The 22,667-nt window shown below is 43.6% G+C and overlaps 1 protein-coding gene across 5 annotated transcripts in view; it reads left to right on the plus strand.

Annotated features, from left to right (window-relative positions):
• The window catches only part of Znf410 (zinc finger protein 410), a 29,196-nt gene extending 7,939 nt beyond the window's left edge, over positions 1-21,257 (plus strand). The window contains exons 4-12 of one of the 5 annotated variants that reach the window (XM_076551055.1): positions 2,823-3,041; positions 4,550-4,741; positions 6,134-6,284; positions 6,892-7,073; positions 8,066-8,155; positions 11,790-11,915; positions 13,015-13,155; positions 14,575-14,702; positions 20,473-21,257. In XM_076551055.1, the coding sequence (XP_076407170.1) occupies positions 2,823-3,041; positions 4,550-4,741; positions 6,134-6,284; positions 6,892-7,073; positions 8,066-8,155; positions 11,790-11,915; positions 13,015-13,155; positions 14,575-14,702; positions 20,473-20,511 (1,268 nt within the window). In that variant the 3' untranslated portion in view covers positions 20,512-21,257. The other 4 variants (XM_076551056.1, XM_076551057.1, XM_076551058.1 and 1 more) reach the window with 4 other exon arrangements.
• The last annotated feature ends 1,410 nt before the right edge of the window (positions 21,258-22,667 follow it).

Consider the following 22,667-nt stretch of genomic DNA (forward strand, 5'->3'; position numbering starts at 1 on the left):
GACTTTTTCTCTCTTTCTTTCTTTCTTTCTTTCTTTCTTTCTTTCTTTCTTTCTTTCTTTCTTTCTTTCTTTCTTTCTCTGTCTCTCTCTCTCTTTCTTTTTTTTTTTTAAATCTAAGCTATTTGAGGACTGTTTAGAATGTTAATACTAATCAGGGGGAGGTCAATGTTAACCTGTCAATGACAGTTATTTGTTAAAAATTCTGATTACTTCCCTCTGATGATGGTCTGTGAAGACTTTAAGATCTTTTAAGATTCAAGAAAAACAGCTGTATTCAGCCAGTAAACATTAAAGTTTCCCTCTCTTGGCTGGAGAGATGGTTTGCTGGTTAAGAGCACCTGCTGTGCAGGGTGAGGGCTGGGGTTTGAACCCCCACAGAGCAGAAAGGAACTTGCCACCGAGCCTGGTGATCCTAGTTTGACCCCTGGAGCCCATAGGGTGGAAAGAGATAACTGACTCCTGAAAGTTGTCTTCTGATTTCCACAAATGCAGCATAGCGTGAGCGTGCAAGCACATACCTTAAATAAATGTAACAAATAAAAATCTGCTCAGGTGGTGGTGGCGCACACCTTTGATCCCAGCACTCAGGAGTCAGAGACAGGTAGATCTCTGTGGGTTCGAGGCCAGCCTGGTCTACATCTACAGAGTGAGTTCCAGGACAGCCAGGACTACACGGAGAAACTCTGTCTTGAAAAATAATAACCAAAAAAATAAATAAATAAAAATAAAAATCTGTAACTCCCAACTGCAAAGATCTGATACACAGTTTTGCTGTATAGACCAGGTTGGCCTCGAACTTGAGAGCTACCTGTTTCTTCTTCCCCCATACTAGGATTAAAGGCATGAGCCAACAGACATGGGTTGATACTCTCTTCTGGGCTCTGATCGTGGCTACAGGCATACCCACACACGAGTGTGCACACACACTAAGATGAATCTTTTAAAGGTTCCCCGTGTGACCCTCGCTCTTTCACATCATTTGCTGTGTTTCTAGTAACATTGTGAGTCATGTTATCTAAATCTCTCTTTCAACCTGTATGGATTTCTAGGTGCTAATAAATATTTGTTAAGTTCCTGCCAATCCTGAATTCTCTGTCCCAATTTCATTTTTTTGAATAACAGTAATGAAGGGAATTACAATGCAAACGAAGAAGTCCTTACCCTGTTAGAGTGATTATATATTTAAAAAGCTGAAGGAGAACGAATGTTGGTAAGAACGTGGAGACAACCTTGTGCATTGTTGAAACTATGGGAAATATATGGCAATCCTCAGAAAGTTAAACATAAACAATCAGATTTGTTAGCAATTCCACAGTGTGTATCTCCAAAGGAACTGAAACCAGTCGAGTCAAATGTTAAGTACGTGTGCCAGGATGCATGTGTGGAGGTCAGAAGACAGCTTGTGGGGGCCGCTTTCCTTCTCCCTCCGTACTGATCTCAGGGGTGGAACTCAGGTCGTCGGGTCTGGTGGCAAGCGCTTTACCCACAGCCATATGTTGTCCCTCGTGTTTCTAGTTGTGATATGTGGTGGATACAGAAAAGTGTAAAGCCACGTATGTACAGCTTGAGGACTAAATATAAGGAACTGTCCATATACTGACCTCCCCAAGCAAGAGCAACATCATTAGCTTCCCAGGTCTCCATAGACTCTCCTTGATGTAGAAACATCCGCTCTTTAATGCAGCCTCACTGTTTTCACTCATGTGATTATTTCTTTTGTTTTCCAAAATTAACCATTCTTGTATACATCTTTAAGCAAAACTTTTTTAATTTTAGCCAGTTTGTGACCTGAAATGAATGGAATGATATAATCTCTTTAATAGAGGTGTTTGTACCTTGTTTTACTCTCTGTCTTTGTGAGGTTCATTCTTGTTGTAGCTTAGTTTGGTATCAGTCATAGTATCCTGCCATGTTTACATACCACAACTTTTTAGTTAATGTCTCTGTTTTCTGATACTGGGCTATGATGAACAGTGCTGTTATGAATTTTATATTTTTAAAATATTTTTGATGTGTTTGGTAAAATACACATGGCATAGGATTGCCATTTTAAATTATCATTCAGTGTGTGATATTAAGACTATTTACATTATTGTGCAACTTCATTAGGCCAGTATCTAATGAAAATGGTAGTATTGTCCATTTTGATTATGATCTTGTCATCTGTTTAAAAGAAAAATGTTACCTGACTTTTATAAAGATGAATGATGAAAGCCTCTGGAAATATTGTATACTTCATCACATAATGTAATTCCTGATTGTATAGAGCCATTATACTTATCTCTTCTCTCCTTTAAATGTTAATTTTCATTTAAAATAGTTTGTCTTTAAAAATTAAAAAAACATTATTATTTTCTATTTTTTTGAGGCAGTGTCTCATGTAACTCACCCCTTAGAATAAACTTCTTTTTTGGATTTTTGAGACTGTGTAGCCCTGGCTGTCCTGGAACTCTCTTTGTAGACCAGGCTGGCCTCGAACTCACAGAGATCCGCCTGCCTCTGCCTCTCCAAGTGCTGGGATTAAAGGTGTGCGCCACTATGTCCAGCTTAGAACAAACTTCTTTAGAGCAAGTCTTGTAAATGATTTATGTGTATTCAGTGTAAACCCAAAGCTGTAATGAAACATACTGATGATTCTACAGAATTTCAATGGTTTTCCAGGCTGTTTTTCCTTCTGTGATTATTCAAAGCAGTTTTGTATTTGCAAAAAAACGAGAGTGTGGTATACTCTTGTAGAAGTTTAGTGTCTTAGGTGCTATTATTGAAAGGTAAGCTCTCTGGAGGTGAATGCTGCATAAAGCTGTGGTGTTTTCCTTCACTAGATGATACTCCAAATCACACCAATTCCTCCAAGGAGGTCCCTTCTTCAGCTGTTTTGAGGAGCCTTCAGGTGAACGTGGGCCCAGACGGAGAAGAGACGAGGGCTCAGACTGTACAGAAGTCCCCAGAATTCCTGTCCACTCCAGAGTCGCCCAGCCTGTTACAAGATCTACAGCCAAGTGACAGCACTTCCTTTATCCTTCTTAACCTAACAAGAGCAGGTGCGTTTTGGTCCTTTCAGAACTCGACTCAGTTTTTAGGGGAAAAAGTTAGAGGCGGGCCAATATTTATACTGATAAGATGCAGAGAATCTTTATTATTTGATTTCTTTAGAGAGTTGGTGTGGTCTAGTGACTAGTTGAATAGATAAAAGAAGTACAGAGACTCTGTGATGACTCTGCATTTCCTCTTGTTCAAGTTTGTGAGATGGTTGGTTATAAATTTTGCCAAGTATAGAACAGTCTGCTCTGCATATTTTGGCTTTTATCATCCCTGTTCTTCTCTGCAGCAGGAGAATGCTGTCTGCTCCTTTAAGGCGTGTTGGGTGTTGGGTGCTGTGTATCAAAATGGTAAATGCCTTGGATATGGGTGGTTTCGATATGTAGCACTGGCTGTCCTGAATATGGGATCCCTCTGCCTCATACTGCTGAGTGCAAGGACAGAGTGTGCCATTATGCCCTGCAACAGAAACATGCCTTGTTTAACAAATTAATGTGGTGCCCTTGACCAAGAGAGTGAGAGCCAGAACAGGCTTGGGGGAGGATGCTTAGTTCCACATGAGTCTGTTGGTGTTTTGATATTGGAGGCACACTGAGGAGGGAGTACCTTTAGAGAGTTTAAAATAGGAATGCAGAGTTCTGGAGAGGTGTGGTATAAAGTAGGCAGTTGGGCTGCTCATCACATTCAGAAAATGTGAAAGGATTCTTTGATTCTAGAGAAGCTGAAAGCATATGTAGAGAAAAGGTAAGCCTAGGACCAGGAGGGGACATTTAAGAGGACAGCAGAACAACAAGGAGAACTGGGAGAGGATGGTGAGTGGGAAGCCACAGGCACTAAATGATTCTATAGGATGCACTAGTGAGATTCAACGTCTGTCTGGTGACCTTTGCAAACATAATAATTATTGGAGGATAGATGTGGGGAGAGAATGGAATGTGACTGAATGGAAATACAAGTTAGAAGGTAGAGTTGTTTTGAAGCTGAGTACATACCTGTAGCTGAAGCAGGAGGGCAAGTTTGAGGCCAGCCTAGACAACATAGTGAGACCTTGTCTCCAACAAACCAACAAAAAACTTGTTGGGCGTGGTGGCACACACCTTTAATCCCAGCACTTGGGAGGCAGAGACAGGTGGATCTCTGAGTTCAAGGCCAACCTGGTCTACAGAGTGACCACCAGGGCTCTTAACTGCTGCGCCATCTTTCCTGCTCCAGTGAGAGAATTTAACTGAAGCATACAAGAGAGAATGACTGAGCACGGGATTGGAATATTTCAGATGGGAGGTGGCCTGGTTGCCAGGAAAGAAGATTATGCCTCTGAAACAAGAGGAGGCAGAGTTAACAATAAGCGTGTGGGCTGAATGGAAAAGTGATATCTTAATTATTTATAAGAACAGAAACTTGAAGTGAGAAGGAAAGGTGGAGAACGATTTGATTCAGGACACACAGTCTCTGGGCCAGGGCTAGTAAAAGGATGTTGGCTAACCTCCCTGTGTTACTGTCCTCCTTCCAGGTCTGGGCTCTTCAGCTGAGCACTTTGTGTTTGTACAGGATGAGACAGAGGATTCAGGGAATGACTTCCTCTCTGGGGAGAGCACAGACAGCAGCATCCCGTGGTTCCTCCGGGTCCAGGAACTGGCCCATGACAGTCTGATTGCTGCTACTCGTGCCCAGCTGGCAAAGAGCGCCAAGACCAGCGGCAGCGGTGAGCCGCCTGTGGCGTTTCCTTTCTGGTTTGCCAAGCGGAGGTTTGGGTAGTGCAATAGCTGTGTTTTGAGTCGTGTTTAATTCCAATTATTTTATTGATGAGAATGGAAGCCTAAAAATAAGTTGCCCTATTTTATAAAACAACTTGGCTTTGTCCACCAAATCAACTAAACCCATGTTTTGAATTTCCAACTTTTAAGAAAGGTACAGAGTATCTTTTAGAGGACAACCAGGGGCTGGGAATGATGGCACAAAACCTTAGTCCCAGCATTCATGAGGCTGACACAGGAGGATTTTTAAGGCCAACATGGGCTACATAGCCCCTGTCTGCTAAAAAAGAGAAAATAGTACAGATTTTAAGGTTTTCTTGAATGTTTTTATTGTAATCATTCTTAAGTATGTAAAAATACAAATTTTATATAAACTTTTTATATCCAGAGCTTTAAGAAGTTAAAATAGTTAATAAAAATACAACTATAAGCCGGGCAGTGGTAGCACCCACCTTTAATCCCAACACTGGGAGTCAGAGGCAGGCGGATCTCTGTGAGTTCGAGGCCAGCCTGGGCTACCAATTGAGTCCCAGGAAAGGCACAAAGCTACACAGAGAAACCCTGTCTCGAAAAACCAAAAAAAAAAAAAAAAAAAAAAAAAAAGACAGAAATCTTAAGAGTGGCAAGTGGCATCTGTGACAAAAACCTTCTATAAACTCAGCCATAGCAACGGTTTTGTCTGAAAATACAGGATTTTATTTAGTTATGTATTTATTTGGTTTTTTGAGATAGGGTTTCTCTGTGTAGCCCTGGCTGTTTTGAAACTCTTTCTATAGACTAGGCTAGCTTTGAACTCACAAAGGTTTGCCTGTCTCTGCCTCCTGAGTGCTAGGATTAAAGGCATGCGCCACCACTGCCCCCGGCCAAAATGCAGGATTTTATTACCTAGAACTTCAAGTTACCTCTGTAGCCTCCACTCTGGGTGTTACTCCGCTACCAACTTGTGTTTTACAAAATGGTGGCGTTTTTTGTTTTTTTAGAGTAGGGTTCTTTTTGAGACTATTCAGTCAAGGATGACCTTGAATCCTGATCCTACTGCATACACCTAAAAGCTGAGATTACAGGTGTGTACCACCATGCTTGGCTCCTACAGAACAGTATTAATTCTGCTTTTGAAATAATATGAAAAGGAACCGTATTTGATATTTTTACATTTGTCAGAAACTTGGTCTTGTTAAATAAAACATGATATCCGTGGGTAATTCTCTGGATAGGGATATAGAGTACAAGCAGATATCTGATTAGTGATCACTAGGAATGAAATGTAGGAGTTTCATTGTTTGAACCTAAGTATCTCAGCAGGACTCTTCTCCGAATTGTAAGTGTGTCACTTGTTACAGGAGAAAATGGCCACCTTGGCTCTGGCGATGGGCAGCCCAAAGCTTCTGGGCCCCTTCCTCAAGTGGAGAAGAGACTTAAGTGCACAGTCGAAGGCTGTGACCGGACGTTCGTGTGGCCAGCTCACTTCAAGTACCACCTGAAAACCCATCGGTGAGCAAGTCATGGAGGAACTTGTCCTGATGGACAGGCTCAGGAAAGCCGGGGCTCCAGTCGTGCTGGCTGAGACTGTCTTCTTAGTCAGGTGTGAGGAGAGATACGCACCTGTAATCTCGGCCTCCAGTCTGGGCTATAGCAAGACCTTGGCTCAGAAACCAGGATCTCTGGCTCTTGTTTGGTTTTAGATGGAATCTTATGCTTCCCAAGTTGCTACAAATTCTTTGAACTTAAATGATCTTGCTACCTCAGCCTCCCAAGTGTTGTGTTTACAGGCATGCTGCCTAGCACGAAGCCTCCTGTTTGGTTTTTGTTTTTGTTGTTGTGGTATGCACGTGTGCACAGATATCAATGCAGGCAAAACACCCATATACATGAAAATAAATAAAATAAAAATGACAGCAACAACAATATATGTGCCTAGGCTGTTACCTTTAATCTGAGAGTTAGTGTTGAGTCGGGTGGGGCTTTTATAATTTTATCAAGCCTGGTTATTTTGGTATATCCAGGTTTGGAGTTTATTGTGTGCCTTGAGAGGCAGTAGAGATGCTTGTTACCACCTGACCAGTGTTTTCAGGTCATGTTGCTTATGATGTCTTCACAGGAACGAGCGCCCCTTCATCTGCCCTGCAGAAGGCTGTGGGAAAAGCTTTTACGTGCTGCAGAGGCTGAAGGTGCACATGAGGACACACAACGGGGAGAAACCCTTTATGTGCCATGAGTCTGGGTGTGGTAAACAGTTCACCACAGCTGGCAACCTGAAGAACCACCGTCGCATCCACACAGGTGTGGTGTGCAGCTCTACATTCCCTCATTGGCCCTGCTTCTGCTTGCCGCTTGCTTATGCTTAGGAGAGGAGTCTGGGAGTAGAAGTGAAGATAGAGTGTTGTTCCTAGATGCTGAAGGGAGATTTTCTTCATTTCAGTGTCTTGTGCCTTCTCTTCATTGTCAGTAGTCAGTAAAATTTATCCAACTTCATCTGTGTGTGAGGAATGGACAGCATTGGTTTCTGTCTCCAGAAGCCTAACTTGTAGGAAGAAATGTACGGTCGTCATAGATAGCAGTGACACCAGGAGATGATGGACAAGTCAGCCTGTTTTCCAGTCTCTCTGAACGTTGTACGGTTGCTTTTGTTGAGTCATACAGATGTTACAGAGCATTAAATACGAGATAAGACACAACCCCTGAACTTGAGGGGCTTGCTTTCTTGTTAGAGCTCACGACATGAGAAATAGAATAAATGTCAGAATGGAAGGAGAACGGGAAGATTCCTTGCTTCTCAGTCTGAGATCCTGCAGGTGCTTTTGGAGCCATTGTCAGAAGTGTGTTTCTGCAGAACTTAGTCACTGAACTCAGATCACCGTGAGGATGGGTACCTCCTCCCTGCCTTGTGCTGCTCTGTCTCCTTGCTCAGATGACAGGAGGTTTGCTTCCAAGGCATTTAGAAAGTAAAGGCCAAGCTTAAACCACAATTGTTCTAGACATGATTCCTTCCAGTTGGCCTGAGCTTTCATTGTGTTGGGGAATGGACAGTTCTCTTTTCAGCGTTCTTGAAATAGCAAATGGTCTTAGACCAAGAAAGAAACGGGAATAAAAAGTCGGAAGGCTGTCTGGTGGTCGGTCTGTATTTCAGAACACTGAGAGGCATCATTTGCTGGGTACCCTGTTGAAATTATATGGCATAAGTTCAGGAAACAGAATGAGTGAGTCATTGAAAGCAGAACACATGCTGGTCGGTTCTTAGAGGGCTGAGCCTTTGCCTCCCTTTCTGTCTCTAGGAGAGAAGCCTTTCCTTTGTGAAGCCCAGGGATGTGGCCGTTCCTTTGCTGAGTATTCCAGCCTCCGGAAACACCTGGTGGTTCACTCAGGTACTAGAACCTGTGCTGTTCATAGACTTCAAACCCCGTAGGAAACAAGGGTGGGAAGGTGGTGTGCAGCATTCTAAGAAACACTTTCCATCATAAGGTAATAAAGCTCAAGACTGAGAGATTAAGGCCCTTAATAATTATATTCAAAAGGTCTTCTCATCAGTTAGATCTACTGTTCTCTTCAGTTACTGAGGGACTTGCTAATGCAGACCTTTCTCTGAGATCTGTGCTGGATATTTTTATATGTTATATTTAATATGGATCCTGTGTTGACATTTTCATTCCTCTGGGGGAGGATGTGGGAAGACTGTCAGTAGCAGCAAGGTCTGTAACATTCCTATCTTCCGAGAAGGCCTTGGTCCCGCTTCAGTCACCATTCCGACAGAAACTGCCTGGGCCCATTAGGACTTCATGGTAGCCAGTGGTGTAGAAGAAAAGACCCAGTGACCTGCTTTTTGCTTTGTATTATTAAATTCCCTGCAATCCGTCAGCTTGCTCAGTCTATGCGGATGACTTAATCCCCCCTGATAAAAACAACTTTCAGACTTTCTGAAAACATTCTATAGCAGCCAGACTTTGGAAGCTCAGTGGAAAAATCTAAAGTGATATTTGTCTCCCTTCTCCTTCCCCATCTTCCCAAACAGAAATGGCACTGAGGGGTGGAGGCTAGAGGACTGTTGATTTGGATGAAGACAGCAGAGCGCTTCAGTGAGAGTTAGGGATGTGGAGGTGGACAGTCAGTCAGGGATGGGAATTTCATAGTTGAGATTCAGTGCTGGAACCGTTTTATCTTCATTTTGTTGATACAGGTCTTAGGTAGCACAGGATGCTCTTGAACCTCTGATCATCTTGCCTCCACCTCCAGGTGTTGGGACTGCAAGTGTGGGCTTTGTACATGCCAGGCAAGTATTTGACCACCTGAGCTCTGTCTCCGGCTCCTACGCAGATTTTATATGATGACAAGTTCCAAGTAAACGTGGCAGGCTGGTAGCTTGTGGGCCAGATGTGGACTTCACATGTGTATTCCTTTTGTCTAGAGTGCTTTGTTGTACTTGTATAAAACTATGTCAGATGTATAGTCAGATACACACAAGAATAGAGAAATAGATAGTTTCTTGTGCCTATTTAGAAATAACTTCTTGCTTTTATCTTATATTCAATCCATGTTCTGTTCCATTCAGTTGTCTCCAAAATGACTTCAGTTCATTTATTTTTTAATTTTATTTTTTATTTTATGTTGCTAGAAATTGAAACCAAAGCCTCTTGCATAATAGGCAAGCATTTAACTGTTGAGCTACAGCCTCAACCTCGAAGTTGGTTCTTTTAGAAAAGGATACCCTGGGGTCTAATATTGCTTACTCTTGGCTATGAAATCTTCTTTGAGCCTAAATCTTTTTACACTGTTGTTTGTTTGGTAGACTTGTTACAGAACCGAGATCTGGGTCCTATAGCAGTACCATCCTCTGGATTCCTCAGCTTCCTTTTACGTCTTTCCCCCAGTGCTGGAGCTTGAACCTGGGGCCTCACACATGCTGGGCAGGAACTCTGCCACCGAGTTGTTTCCCAGCGCCTGCTTTTTTGTTGTCCAGCTTGTTTACCTGTATTGCTAAAATAGAACTGAGCTCTAAAAGCTTCAAAACTTCAAAATTTGGTGCAAGAATACGTTGTATGTGGTACACAAGGTTTGGTGGACAGAGTTATCACTTCGTTCAGGTGGTGTCAACCAGGTCCTTAAGGTCCTCTCTCAATCTTCCAAATAAGGAACTGGTGCTTTGGTTACTTCTAGTGCAAATTAAATTGGTTTCTTGACTTATTTGGGGGCTGTTTATAGCTAGTATAGAGACATGGAACAGAGGACTGGAGAGATGTCCCAGTAGTTAAGAGAGCACTACTTACTGTCCTTCCAGAGGACCCAGGTTCAGTTCTTAGCACCACATCAGGTGTCTCGCATCCTCCTGTAACTCCAGTTCTAGGAGACCTCATACCCTCTGGCCTTGGCAGGCACCTGCATGTAAGTGGTGCATAAACCCACAGGGAAGCACACATATTCTCATATAAATTAGTCTGAAAAAAGAAATACAAATGAATTTGTGTTTGTTTTTATTTTGTTTTGTTTTCATTTTGAGACAGAATCTCACTATATAGATCTGGCTGGTCTGGAATTCACTAAAATCTTCCGCTCAAGTTCTGGGTGTGTACGATCACATCCAGCTATTTGGTTTTTTTAAAGTAAGGCTTTGGAAAGCCCTGGTAGTATATTGTGTAGCACTCAGAGGCTGATACAGAAAGGATTGCCATGAATTTGAAGCTAGCCTGGGCTATATAGTGAGTTCCAAGATAGCTGGGCCTACAGAGTGAGATGTCTGTAATTTATTACCTAAAAGAAAATAAAAGAATAGAAATGGAGATAGTTCAGGGTGGCCTAGAGCTCACTGTTGTAACCCAGGTTGCCCTTCAACATGTTTTTAACCTTTCTGTCTTTAGTCTCCTAAGGAGTATTGGTACACGACTTCAATCTGTGAGACACTTACTTGCCTGCTCTAAATCATTAGCCATTTAAAGTAGTGCTGCAGTAATAAGCTGTGTCTAGGTTATTGCCTGTTGTGACTCCTAGATGACGGACAAAAGCATCTGTGTGGTTTCTAGGTGATGTCAGGTTCTCCACCATGCATGCCGTGGTTTTTTGCATTCTCATCAGCAATGAAAATTGCTGCCTGATGCTTTTACCAGTTGTAAATTGGTTCCCAGTATTTGCAAGTTTATTTAAAAATCCTCAGTTCTAGCTTCTTTAAAAAAAAAAAAAAAACCTAGCAGAACAAGGCTTCCGTCTACACTGGTCAGAACTGAATAGCAAGCAGCTGCCCTTGAACTGGGGAAGTACTCTCCTTTTTACTCCTTTGTGCCCCTTGCCAGACCCCGGTGAACATGAGTGCTTGCCCATGGAAATTAGCTTTCGAGCTTTGTTCTGAGTGTGGTTGTCTGGTGAGTGAAGACTTTTGGGGACTTGTAAACAGACGTGATAGTTCAGATCATTTTTGTGAGGCGAATGTGATAACCACCACTACACTACGGAAACCAGGTCAGATCATTTTTGTTAAAAGAATTGCTTGCAGATATTGAAGATCTTGAGTCTTGATAGGATATAGGATGTGGGTTATTATGACCCCAGGGTTGTAATGGACCCTTGAGGTAGGTGTGATGGTTGATGGAAGACTGTTGGAAAGGAAATAAACACTTTCTGCAAGGACCATGCTACCACATTGAGGAGGCTCTTTTGGAAGGCCAGTGGGACTTTGGTCCAGAAAGTAGTAGTGCTGGGCGGGCGGTGGTGGCGCACGCCTTTAATCCCAGCACTCGGGAGGCAGAGGCAGGTGGATCTCTGTGAGTTCGAGGCCAACCTGGGCTACAGAGTGAGTTCCAGGAAAGGTGCAAAGCTACGCAGAGAAGCCCTGTCTCAAAAAAAAAAAAAAAAAAAAAAAGTAGTGCTGGACCCTGTGTGTGTGCTAAGCCCTCCTGGGGTGGCCTTCCTGCCTTTCCTGTGAAAGAGCAGCCGTAAGTCTTCTGTCTGCTTGCTTCCCGTCAGAACTGTATACTGTCTTTTGGGCTGTCCTGTCTTACATAGTTCTTTTTGCAGGAGAGAAACCTCATCAGTGCCAAGTCTGTGGGAAGACCTTTTCTCAGAGTGGGAGCAGAAATGTGCATATGAGAAAGCATCACTTGCATCTGGGAACCACTGGGAGTCAAGACCCGGAACAAACTGGTGAGGGGAATGGTCATTGTGGAGAGCTGTGTTCCACAGCCATGGCATTGGCCTGCTTGGCTGTTTGGAAATCTAGCTAGGTTTGGGGCAGAGAGACTTGGTTTCATTTGATGGATTCATAGTTTGGAACAGCTGTACAGTACAGTCATCTGCAGACTTTCAAAACATACTTTCTTGTTGTTCATGTTCATCCCCTCAAAGTAAAGGAACTTGATAAAGGATGAGTTGTAAACCCCAGAACACGTGCTATGAAAAGTTCCACCAAGGGCTTTGCCTGCAGCTCAGGAGTAGAAAGCTTGCTTAGCATGTGGAAGACCCTGGGTTTAAACACCACAAAAGATGTGTATGTGTATGACCATGTGTATACACACACACACACACACAAGTAAATAAATAGTGATTTCTCTGATGGTTCACACCTGTAGATCCACTTGGAAGGTTGAGGTGGGAAGACAATCTGGGTAACATGCTGAGATCCCTGTCTTAGGAAACAAACAAAAGAGCCAGGCGTGGTAGCACATGCCTTTAATCCAGGTACATGAGAGGTAGAAGTGGGAGATCAACAGTTCAAGGCCAACCTCAGCTACATAGCAAATTTGTGGCCAGCCTGGGCCACTTGAGACCCTGTCTCAGAAAACAAAATATAGTAAGTAAATGTTCCCCTAATGAGTTTGAGGTCAACTAGGTAGTCTGTGATTCAGCTTTTAGGGAGCGTGGACATAAAAGATTTCTATGAAACTGAAGATTTAACATTTTTTATTTAATAGTTTGGCAACCTTTTACGGCACTTTAAAATTGATAGGGCCCCTTTTTCTTTCCAATGTCTGTCTTTAAAGAATTCCAGCTATTCCTTTCATCCTCATTTCCTCTCTATTATACGCTGGTCTTCAGATGGTGGTCACGTGAACAGATAATTACCCCTAAGGATTGGCTTCCCCGTAGGCTTGTTCTTGTTATCTGAGAGTGAGTGAAATAGGAGATGGATCCCAGACAGAAACTGACAGTTCTGAGAGGTAGCCAGCTCCCTGTGAGGGGCTAAGGACCAGGCACAGCCCTGACTGCTGTCTGTCTGTCTGTCTCACCCCTCTTCTCTGTGCAGCCGAGCCACTAATGGGCAGTAGTTTGCTTGAAGAAGCTTCAGTACCCAGTAAAAACCTGGTGTCTATGAGTTCCCAGTCCAGCCTTGGTGGAGAGTCCTTGAATCTACCAAATACCAATTCTATTCTTGGAGTTGACGATGGTAAGACTAGTTTTTTATTGGGGGAAACAAGTTGTAACTCAGGGCTAACGAGTAAAGTAGCTCCCAAATGGAGGCTTGAGTAGTACCTCTTGTATGATGGTGTGATTGAACAGTATCTGAATTTATTCTCTGGGGTGGATAAATGAATCTTTTTTTTTTTTTTTTTTTTTTTAAATGATTAAGACGATGTTAACACAAGAATAAAGAAAACATTTAAAAGATAAATTATCTGTAATCCTTAGCATCCTAGCCCAACTGTGTCTGTCTTTCCTGTTGCAGTTATGGAAGAGCTTAACTTTTAAAACATTTAAACAGAGCATAACCAGGTTTTACAGAGGAGATACAGAGCAGTTTCTCCATACCTTCAAAAGCCATATCTTCTGGAGAAAAGCAAGGGCTGTCTAGGAAACAGTTGTTCCTCTGGTATAGAAATTTCACCCAGCTTACACAGGCCAGGCCCTCTTCTCTGAAAAACTTACCAGGTGAGGTCAGCATGCATTTATTCAGTGCCTACTGTGTGCCTGGCACCATGGGAAAGACTAAAGGAGGAGGTAGGGACCATAAGCTCCTGTTGAGAGGTTGAAACAGCATAAATGTGTGGAACATCATTGAGTAAAGAGATGAAATTACATCAGCAAGCATTCATTATACAGTACAGTCTGGAAGAGCAGACCAAGCTACAAAGCCTCCAGAAAGAAGACTTGTAATTTGCTTGAGGGCTAAGTGGTTTGTCTATAAAACTATTCCAAAAGATTTTCATGGTGACCCCCCCCCCAAGTGAAAGTCTACTAAGTGTAAGGTCCTGTGTTTCAGTCACACCTTCCTTCACAGTCTGAGGCATAAGTGACCGTGTAACTTCTGTGTGGCGCTTACAAGGCCTGAAATGTGCTACCCAGGTCCACCCGTTTCCTGAGCAGTACTAGTGCAGAGCACATCAGGAGGCAGAGAGGTTGCTGTCAGGAGAGCTTTGCTGGCTTTGAAGAAGCAAGTTCAAGGGAGGAAGGGACACTCGGTATGAATTTTGAAGGCAGGACTAGCTCAGGTTCTCGATGTGGACATCCTACTCAGAACATCAGTATTGACGGCCTCAAGGGCTGGCGCTCGCTCGTTCTCTGCCCTGCCTGCCTGTGCAGTGTTTGCCCTAGTTCATACAGCTTTCACCCAGGTAACAGTCCGGAAAACTATTCCTCTAAATTGTTACACTGAAAAATTGTCGTTCTCACAGCCAGGTTTTTCTGACTTCCCACCCTCCTTTTGTAATACTTTCTAAATCCACTAACAGTGAAAAAGTAAAAGAACTTGGGATTGAGTTTTTCAGGGAACAGATTTTAGCATTTTAATGATTGGTTTGATGAAGCAGTGGCTGTGTACTTGTGGATTCACCATTCCCTGAAAATGAATTTTCCTGTTGGTTCACAGAGGTGCTTACTGAAGGATCCTCCCGCCCCCTGTCTGCAGTGACGGGTGTGACACATCACTTGGTGACCATGCAGTCGGGGAGGCAGTCCTATGAAGTTTCTGTCCTGACTGCAGTCAATCCACAGGAGGTAAAGCTGCCTGCCTCCTGCCCTGCTTTGGTTCCGTGCCGACTTAAATGGACAGGGGTTAGAGTCTAGTTCAGTGGATCTACAACTGGGCCGGCCTCCACTTTCTGAACTTTGGCTGGCTTATTCTTAAGCAGTAGTCCATTGGTACTGCAATCTGAGTGTTGTCTTGTGAGTTGGGAGATTGACCTGACACTCTGAGGCCTGAGCACTCTTATACATACTTTGGTAAAGTGTATATTTTTGTTTTTAATTATTTGTACCGTGTGTGTGTGTGTGTGTGTGTGTGTGTGTGTGTGTGTGTGTGTGAGATTGCAGTATCCATGGAGGTCAATAAAGAGGGTATCGGCGTGGAGGCACACAACTTTAATCACAGCACTCTGGAGACAGAGGCAGGCAGATCTCTGTAAGTTGGAGGCCAGCCTGATCTACAAAGCATGTCCCAAGACAGCCAGGCTGTTACACAGAGAAACCCTGCCTTGAACAAAAAAAAAAGGGTATCAAATCCCCTGGAGCTGGAGTTACAGGCAGTTATGAACCACCTAACACAGGTGGTGAACTGAACTCAGGTCCTCTTCAAGAAGAGTATTTGCTCTCTCAACCACTGAGCCATCTATTCTGCCCCATCATACATATTTCTTAATGAGTTGTGTTTATTCCCACTGGTTTCTGCCTCGCTAGATTGCTGGTTCAAAGCCAACCTGGCAATCTAGGCTATATTGTGAGACTACCTCTCAGAAAAACAATACCATGTTTCTTTCACGTATGGAATCTAAATTAAAACAAAAAACAAGGGTCTAGGGAGATGTTAAAGTAACTATGATGTAAGCACAGGACTTGAGTTCAAATCCCTAGTACCCGTGTTGAAACCAGATGTGGGTGGTATAGATCTGTAACATTAGTGCTAGGGAGGTAGAAACAGGTGGATCACAAGAGCTCACTGGCTAGCCAGTCTAGGAAATTAATTTTTGAGCTCCAGGTTCAATGAGAGACCTTATTCTCAAGAAATGTGGAGAAGGGTCATCAAGATAACTGAGCTGGAAAAGGTGCTTGCCACCAAGCTTGATGATCTGGATTGGATGCCTACAGCCCATATAACGGAGAGAGCTGACTTCATGACATATCTCTGTGGTTTCACACAGGCCGTGCACACAGAAAGTGTAGAAAAGGTGTTTCAGAAAGTTGAAAACAGGTGGCACAGGTGTGGGTGCGCCAGCCTCGATGCTCTGAGCATGGAGAGCTGTCCCCTTGCTCATCTGTCATGTGGTACCACCCCTCCCATCAATGGCTGACACAGGTGGCAGAGCTGGCCCTCAGGAGAGCCGTTCCTGCTCCTCATCAGCTGCCCCTGTGCCACACCCTGGCAACACAGTAGAGCTGGCCCTGGAGGTGTAGGTGTGGGGGATGGGACCCTGAGGACCTGAAAGCAGGAGAACCGGCCCCGCCCCTTGCTCATCACTGCAAGGGGTGAACTGGCCAGGGCAGTGCAGGAGAGCTCACCCTGGTGGTGAGGACAAGGGAGAGCTGGCGGGCTGACCAACCCTGCAACTACCCAGGCCCCAGAACCAGGGTTATGTGTTGGTCCGCCCCAACATCCACCCCCTCTGTGATCTGCTGGAGCACGTGAAGGGGCCGGTCCTGCAGACCCAAAGCTCCAGGATCTCCACGACACAGGGCAACAGCAGGAGAGCCAAGAGGAGTCCAGTGAGGGCCCAGCATCCATAGTGTAGAAGAAGCCAGAGGCCTCGACGCAGACCAGTGACTCTGCAGTGAACATTTGCAAGTAAAGATGTATGGACAAAAATGTTTACTGTGTGACTCACTGGGTCACACTACAGCTTCCATGATGAGATTGATTTTTCCTTTCTTTTATCTCTTATCTTTTTTTTTTCTCTTAAATTTTATCTTATTTTATTTTGTGGGGGAGGTTGCAAGGACAGAGGGCAGATATGAAGGGATGGGGAAATGAATGGGATGGAGATGCATGATGTGAAAGACAAAGAATAAATAAAAATTTTTTTAAAAAGCTGAAAACAACAAAATGATGGAGAAGCAATAGAAAGACACCCAATATTAATAGGAAAAGCCACCCAACATTAACTTCTGGTCTCCACACATGTGCACACGGACATAACAAAATACACACTCATATACATTATACACACCTACACACAAGAAAACAAAAAATTACGGAGAGATGGAGAGATGGCTCAGTGGATCAAGCTCTTGCCAGGCGAACCTGAAGGCTGTCATTCAGATCCCGAGCACCGGTGGAAATACTAGGTAGTTGTGTTAGGTACTCGTCAGTCCCAGCATTCACTGGGGCAAGATCGCTAACTAGACTAACTAGAATTGGCAAGCTCTGGGTTCACTGAGACCCAAATACAGTGGGGAGTGATCAAGGAAGACATCTGACATCAGCCTTAGGCCCCACACTCTGTCCATGCAGACATGCAGACATGCACACACACACCATTTTACAAATGCGATAGACAGCAAGACACTAAACATGCGGAGACTGAGCTGGGGTCATGGCTTGGGCCTGTAGTTCCAGTGTTCCCAGTTGAAATAGGGATTACAAGTTCAAGGCCAGTCTGGATTACACAGATAAGTAAGGAATAAAAACAAACACCCCGGAAGTAGAAGGGGAGCAATATATTTGGAAAGAAGAGGGGGTTGGGATTTCATAGAACAAGTAAGGTCAATCGGTATGATCCAAGCAAATACTTTTATTTATTTGTTTTTTTGTTTTTCGGGACAAGTTCTCTGTGTAACAGCTCTGTCTATTCTGGAACTCACTCTGTAGATCAGACTGGACTCAAGCTCATAGAGATCCACCTGCCTCTGCCTCCCCAGTGCTGGGACTACAAGCGTGTTGACATGTGCCTATAATTCCCACTGAGAGACTGGAAGAATTATGTGTTGGAAGCCAGTTTAGACTACTGAGTGAGTTCTAGGATATCCTGGGCTACAGAGTGACCCCTTCTCTCAAAAAAAAAAAAAAAGGGTCGAAATTGGGCCAGCTGTGGTAGCACATACCTTTAATACCAGTATTTAAAGGCAGAGACAGGCAGATCTCTGAGTTTCAGGCCAACCTGGTCAATATGATAAATGTTAGGCCAGCCAAGTCTTCATAATAAGACCCAGCCATAAACAACTACAACAAAAACATCTAAGGAAAAAGAAAAGGCCAAAAATCTTTATCTAAAACGTTCCCTGTTTAAAAAAAAAAAAAAAGATGTCATTTATTCTGCTGTGGTCATGAGTATGGGAGCTAACAGGCCAAACCATCTGAGCTAAAGAACCTTGTTCAGTTGTTTGTTGGCTGAGAACTACCGTTCCAGTCAAGGAAATTTAGATAATTGTGAGCTCTTCCAACTGTATCGTCTTGACCGACCCAGAAAACAGAAGAGAAAGAGTCAGGCCTTGGTCTTGAGAGCATGACTTTATCACAGATTGATTCACTGCATGTGGACAAGCTCTCTGCAAAGGTCCCTCCAGTATTTGGTTTGGCTTTACAGCTGCTTCCTCTCCCTTTCCTTTCAGTATAATCTTTATGCCCTGGTAAGCCATTAGAGTATCCAAATGACTCGACGTTCTACATTAAATACTTTAAATATATTAACTCTTGGGTTGTCTAGGATCACGGGGCTCTGGGCATTCATGTCAGCACACCCTATCAGGACTTGACATTTGCTGTTGGGACTTGTTTTGTATTGACCATTCTACTGTTAGTCTCAGTGGTTCCACGTTACTTTTTGTGGGCTGCTGTTTTGGAACCAGTCATCTCTGTCTCCTGCAACTGTCCCCTCTGTTTTTGCCTCTCTTCATTTCCCTTCCTTGAAATTGATCTCATGGAAGTAGCTTTTAGAGGGTCTATTGAGAGAGAGGTGTGAGTATAAAACCCACGTGTCTTTCACCCAACTTGAACAATTATTTTTATGTTTTGACTGCATGTATGTATGTGTATCCCATGCATGTCTGGTTCCCTAGTGGGGCAGAGAAGGCATCAGATGCTATTGAACTGGAGTTACAGGTAGTTGGGAGCCACTGTGTGGGTGCTGGGAACCAAATTCACATTTTCTGCAAGAGCGGCAAATGCTCTTAACTGCTGAGCCATCTCTCCAGCCCCTCAGTACTTGACTTTAGACTATGTTTGTTTTCTCTTACTTTTATGCCAGAATATTTTAAAGTATTATAGACCTATCTGTAATTTTTTTAAGAGTATACCTCTTAAAAGGTAAGGATTTAGGAAATAACTGTCTTTCCATACCCAACAAGTTTAGTGATAATTTTTTATCCTCTAATATTTAGTTCCTGTTTTTTATCTCCTCAAAAATGTCTTTGGTTGTTTAACTTGAACCAAAATCCATGTATTGCATTTGGTTAACACATTACTTTGTTTTTCTGTTGCTGTGATTTAAACACCATGAACCAGAAGCAACTTGGGGAAGAAAAGGTTTATTACACCCCATCATGGAGGAAAGCCGGGGCAAGAACCTAGAATCAGGCACTGAACCCGAGACCAGGGAGGAATATTGCTTACTGGCATGCTCTGCCTGTTTTCTGGTGGGACTGGGGGGGGGGGGGGGGGTTAGCTCATTTTGGTCAAGTGCTTGCCATACAAGCATGATGACCTGAGTTGGCTCCCAAGAACTCTTGTAAAACAGCCAAGCATGGTGCCATATGCCTGTAGTCCTAGCATTGGGGAGTTAAAAAAAAAAATCTAGGTTTGGCGCATGTGCTTTGTAATCTTGCACTGGGTAGGTAGAGATGGGCAATATGTGAACACATCAGCCAACTGACCTTGTCAAAATCCATGAATTCCAGGCTAGCAAGAGCCCTTGTCTCAAAAACAAAACAAAACAAAACAAAAAACCCAAGGTGGATGGCGTGTGGACCTCCTTCATGCACATAAATACATACATACACAGGTGGAAACTGGTTTCATCAGTTATTCAAAAACAGAATAGTATTGAGTGAAATATCAGTGTTTGCTATAGCCCTGTAGGAATCCTTCAGGCCGTTCTCCCTTCACCACAGAAAAGGTTTTAAGCCAGTAAAACCCCGAATCTCTAATGGGTAGGTTCCTGCTTCAGGACTTGGAACAGAAACAGCTCCCTTTCCTGCTTGTGTGTTTTGGGTTGACTCTGACTTTGTAACAGTTTGGTTCTGCCATTACCGATTTCCCTCTGTGTTGACTCTTCTGCCACCGACTGGCGAGTATGAACACGATTGTTCAGTCTATAGATTCAGGTTATTTTATTGCCGTAGTTAATGTGGCAGCCAGGCATGGTGGAGCACGCCTTTAATCACAGCACTCGGGAGGCAGAGGCCAGCAGAGCTCTGGAGTATAAATTAGTTCTGTCCATCATCCTTACTGAATTTATCAGTGCATTCCCCAGACTCCATTCTTAACCCTTTTAAAGCGTGAACCTAATTAGTCTTATCAATAAAAACCAGGAGTCAGATATTGGGGTATTAACCTGAAAGATGAGAGAAACAGAGGAGCAGCCACCAGTGACTTCTGACATTTCTGGATCCTCTGACCAATCTCTGCCCTGCCTTATCACTTCCTCTCTCTGCCTCCCTAGCGCTGGGACTAAAGGTGTGTTAACTATGGCTAGCTAGCTCTGCTCTCTCATCTCCAGGCAAGCTCTATTTGTCAGAACACAAACTAATATCACACAACACCCTTTCGTTTAGTATAAGCTGTTCTTTTGCTTCTGTAATTCATCCATAACCTAGTCTATATTTGTTTTCAATTTTATAGTTACTAAATCAAGGAGATTTAACAGAAAGACAGACCTGAGAATGCTGACTTCTAGAGGGGCAGCGCTACCTGACCCCAGAGTGCATGATGGGAACAAGATCCAAAAGGCTCACATTCTGCCAGAACTAAAATGAATCTGTGAAGGACAATGGCCTCGCCCTGCCTCTGTTCATCTTCCCTGGCAGAGAAGAGGGATGTCTGAGGGCCTCGCTTCAACCTCCATCTGATCCAGACAGAGGGAGGCGGTGACGATGGGCTGGATACCTGTAGCTGCCTCTCTCTCTTCCCACTGCAAAGTTCTGGGGTGGACTTCTCTCAAAAGCAAGTTTAATGATGTGTTGGATGAAGATTTTCATTGTGACTGTTCAGGTTTTCCTTTGAAGAGTCTTCATCCTAGACCCAGCTGTCTTTTCATAGGGTTCAATGATTTCCTGCCTCCAGCCACAGAACTTCACCAGGACATTGACTTTTCAAGATGCCTTGTTGCTTTGAAGAAGGAAGTGATGTCAATTCTGTTGTGGCATTTTTCCTTTAGCAACCTGAGTAAAAGACTCTCAGCCACTGGGCTGTAAAATAAATTACTTGAATCTCCCCTTGGCCCAGGCTGAGGTACCGACTTACCCTGTACACCTCGACTTGGTCATTTTCTGTTTCGTTTATGGGACTTAAAATAGCATGTTATGAGGGGGGCTTGTTTATTTTTTTTGTTTTGTTTTGTTTAAGTTAAAAACCACATGATCTAGAGTTTCAGTTTTCCTTTTAAATAAACAAAACAACCCAGTCGGCTCTTTGGCTCTTGTTTTAGATCAGTGGTTCTGAACCTTCCTAATACTACACCCCTTTAAAGCAGATCCTCACGTTGTGGTGACCCCAACCATAAAATTATCTTTGTTGCTACTTCATAACTTTAATTTTGCTACCATTACGAATTGTAATGTAAATATCTGATGTGCGGTATATGTGATGGGGTCACGACCCGCAGGTTGAGAACTGCTGTTTTAGACAGATGTGTTTTTAGAGAAGAAGTCAAGAAAATAATCCAGTCTTTCTCTTTAAGATAGGGCACTGAAGGCCGGGCGGTGAGTGGTGGTGGCGCACGCCTTTAATCCCAGCACTCGGGAGGCAGAGGCAGGCGGATCTCTGTGAGTTAGAGGCCAGCCTGGGCTACCAAGTGAGTTCCAGGAAAGGTGCAAAGCTACACAGAGAAACCCTGTCTGGAAACAAAAAAAAAAAAAAAAAAAAAAAAAAGACAGGGCACTGAAGAGAAGAGAGGGGTAGGAGCTTAGGCCTTCAAGGCAGTCAGACCTCTTAGGAGTTTGAGACCAGCCTTGTCACGTGAGTCCCGCAGCCAAGTCGACACAGTGAGACACGACACTGATAAGCCAGGTGTGGTGCCCCAGCATTCCAGGACAGACTTCTGAGTTTGAGCCCAGCCCGATTTACATGGGGAATTCCAGAATAGCCAAGGCTACACAGGAAGAACTTTGTCTCCAAAAAGAAAAGGAAAGGAAAAACAGTCTTTGGCCTAGAGAGATGCCTTAGCAGTTAAGAGCACTTGCTGTTCTTCCAGAGGACCCCAGTTCAGATCCTGGCTCCTACATCAAACAGCTCACAACACCCTCGAACTCCAGCTCCAGGGGATCTGATGCTCTCTGCTGGCTTCCGTGGGTACCTGCTTCATGCACATACCCCCCACAACACACACATACACAACGTAGTTTTAAAAATAAGAAAAAACACTACTACCATAAAATAGGGCACTGATTGATACTACATAGGTAAAACTGAAATGAGGAGCCTTAGAAAACTGGACACCAGGCCAGCCTGGTCTACACAGAGAAACCCTGTCTTGAAAAAGAAAACCTGAAACTAGTGTCTTTTTCTTTTTCTTTTTTTTTTTTTAATTAGAACTGGCAAACCTAAGCTGGTAGCAGTGCACGCCTTTAATCTCAGCATTCAGGAGGCAGAGGCAGCTGGATCTCTTGAATTCAAGGCCAGCCTGGTCTATCTTGGTCTATAGAGAGTTCCGGGACAGTGAGAGCTACACAGAGAAACCTTGTCTTAAAAAGGGTAACTCGGATTTTTCCAGAAATTGTTAAACATGAGAAATAGGCTTCTGTTGGCCCATTATGTACCTATGGCACAATTATTGACAAGAAAGACACCCCAAAGATCCACTATTAGTACAAAATCAT

Source organism: Peromyscus maniculatus, chromosome 14, assembly GCF_049852395.1.
Source record: "Peromyscus maniculatus bairdii isolate BWxNUB_F1_BW_parent chromosome 14, HU_Pman_BW_mat_3.1, whole genome shotgun sequence".
Taxonomy (NCBI): Eukaryota; Metazoa; Chordata; class Mammalia; order Rodentia; family Cricetidae; genus Peromyscus; species Peromyscus maniculatus.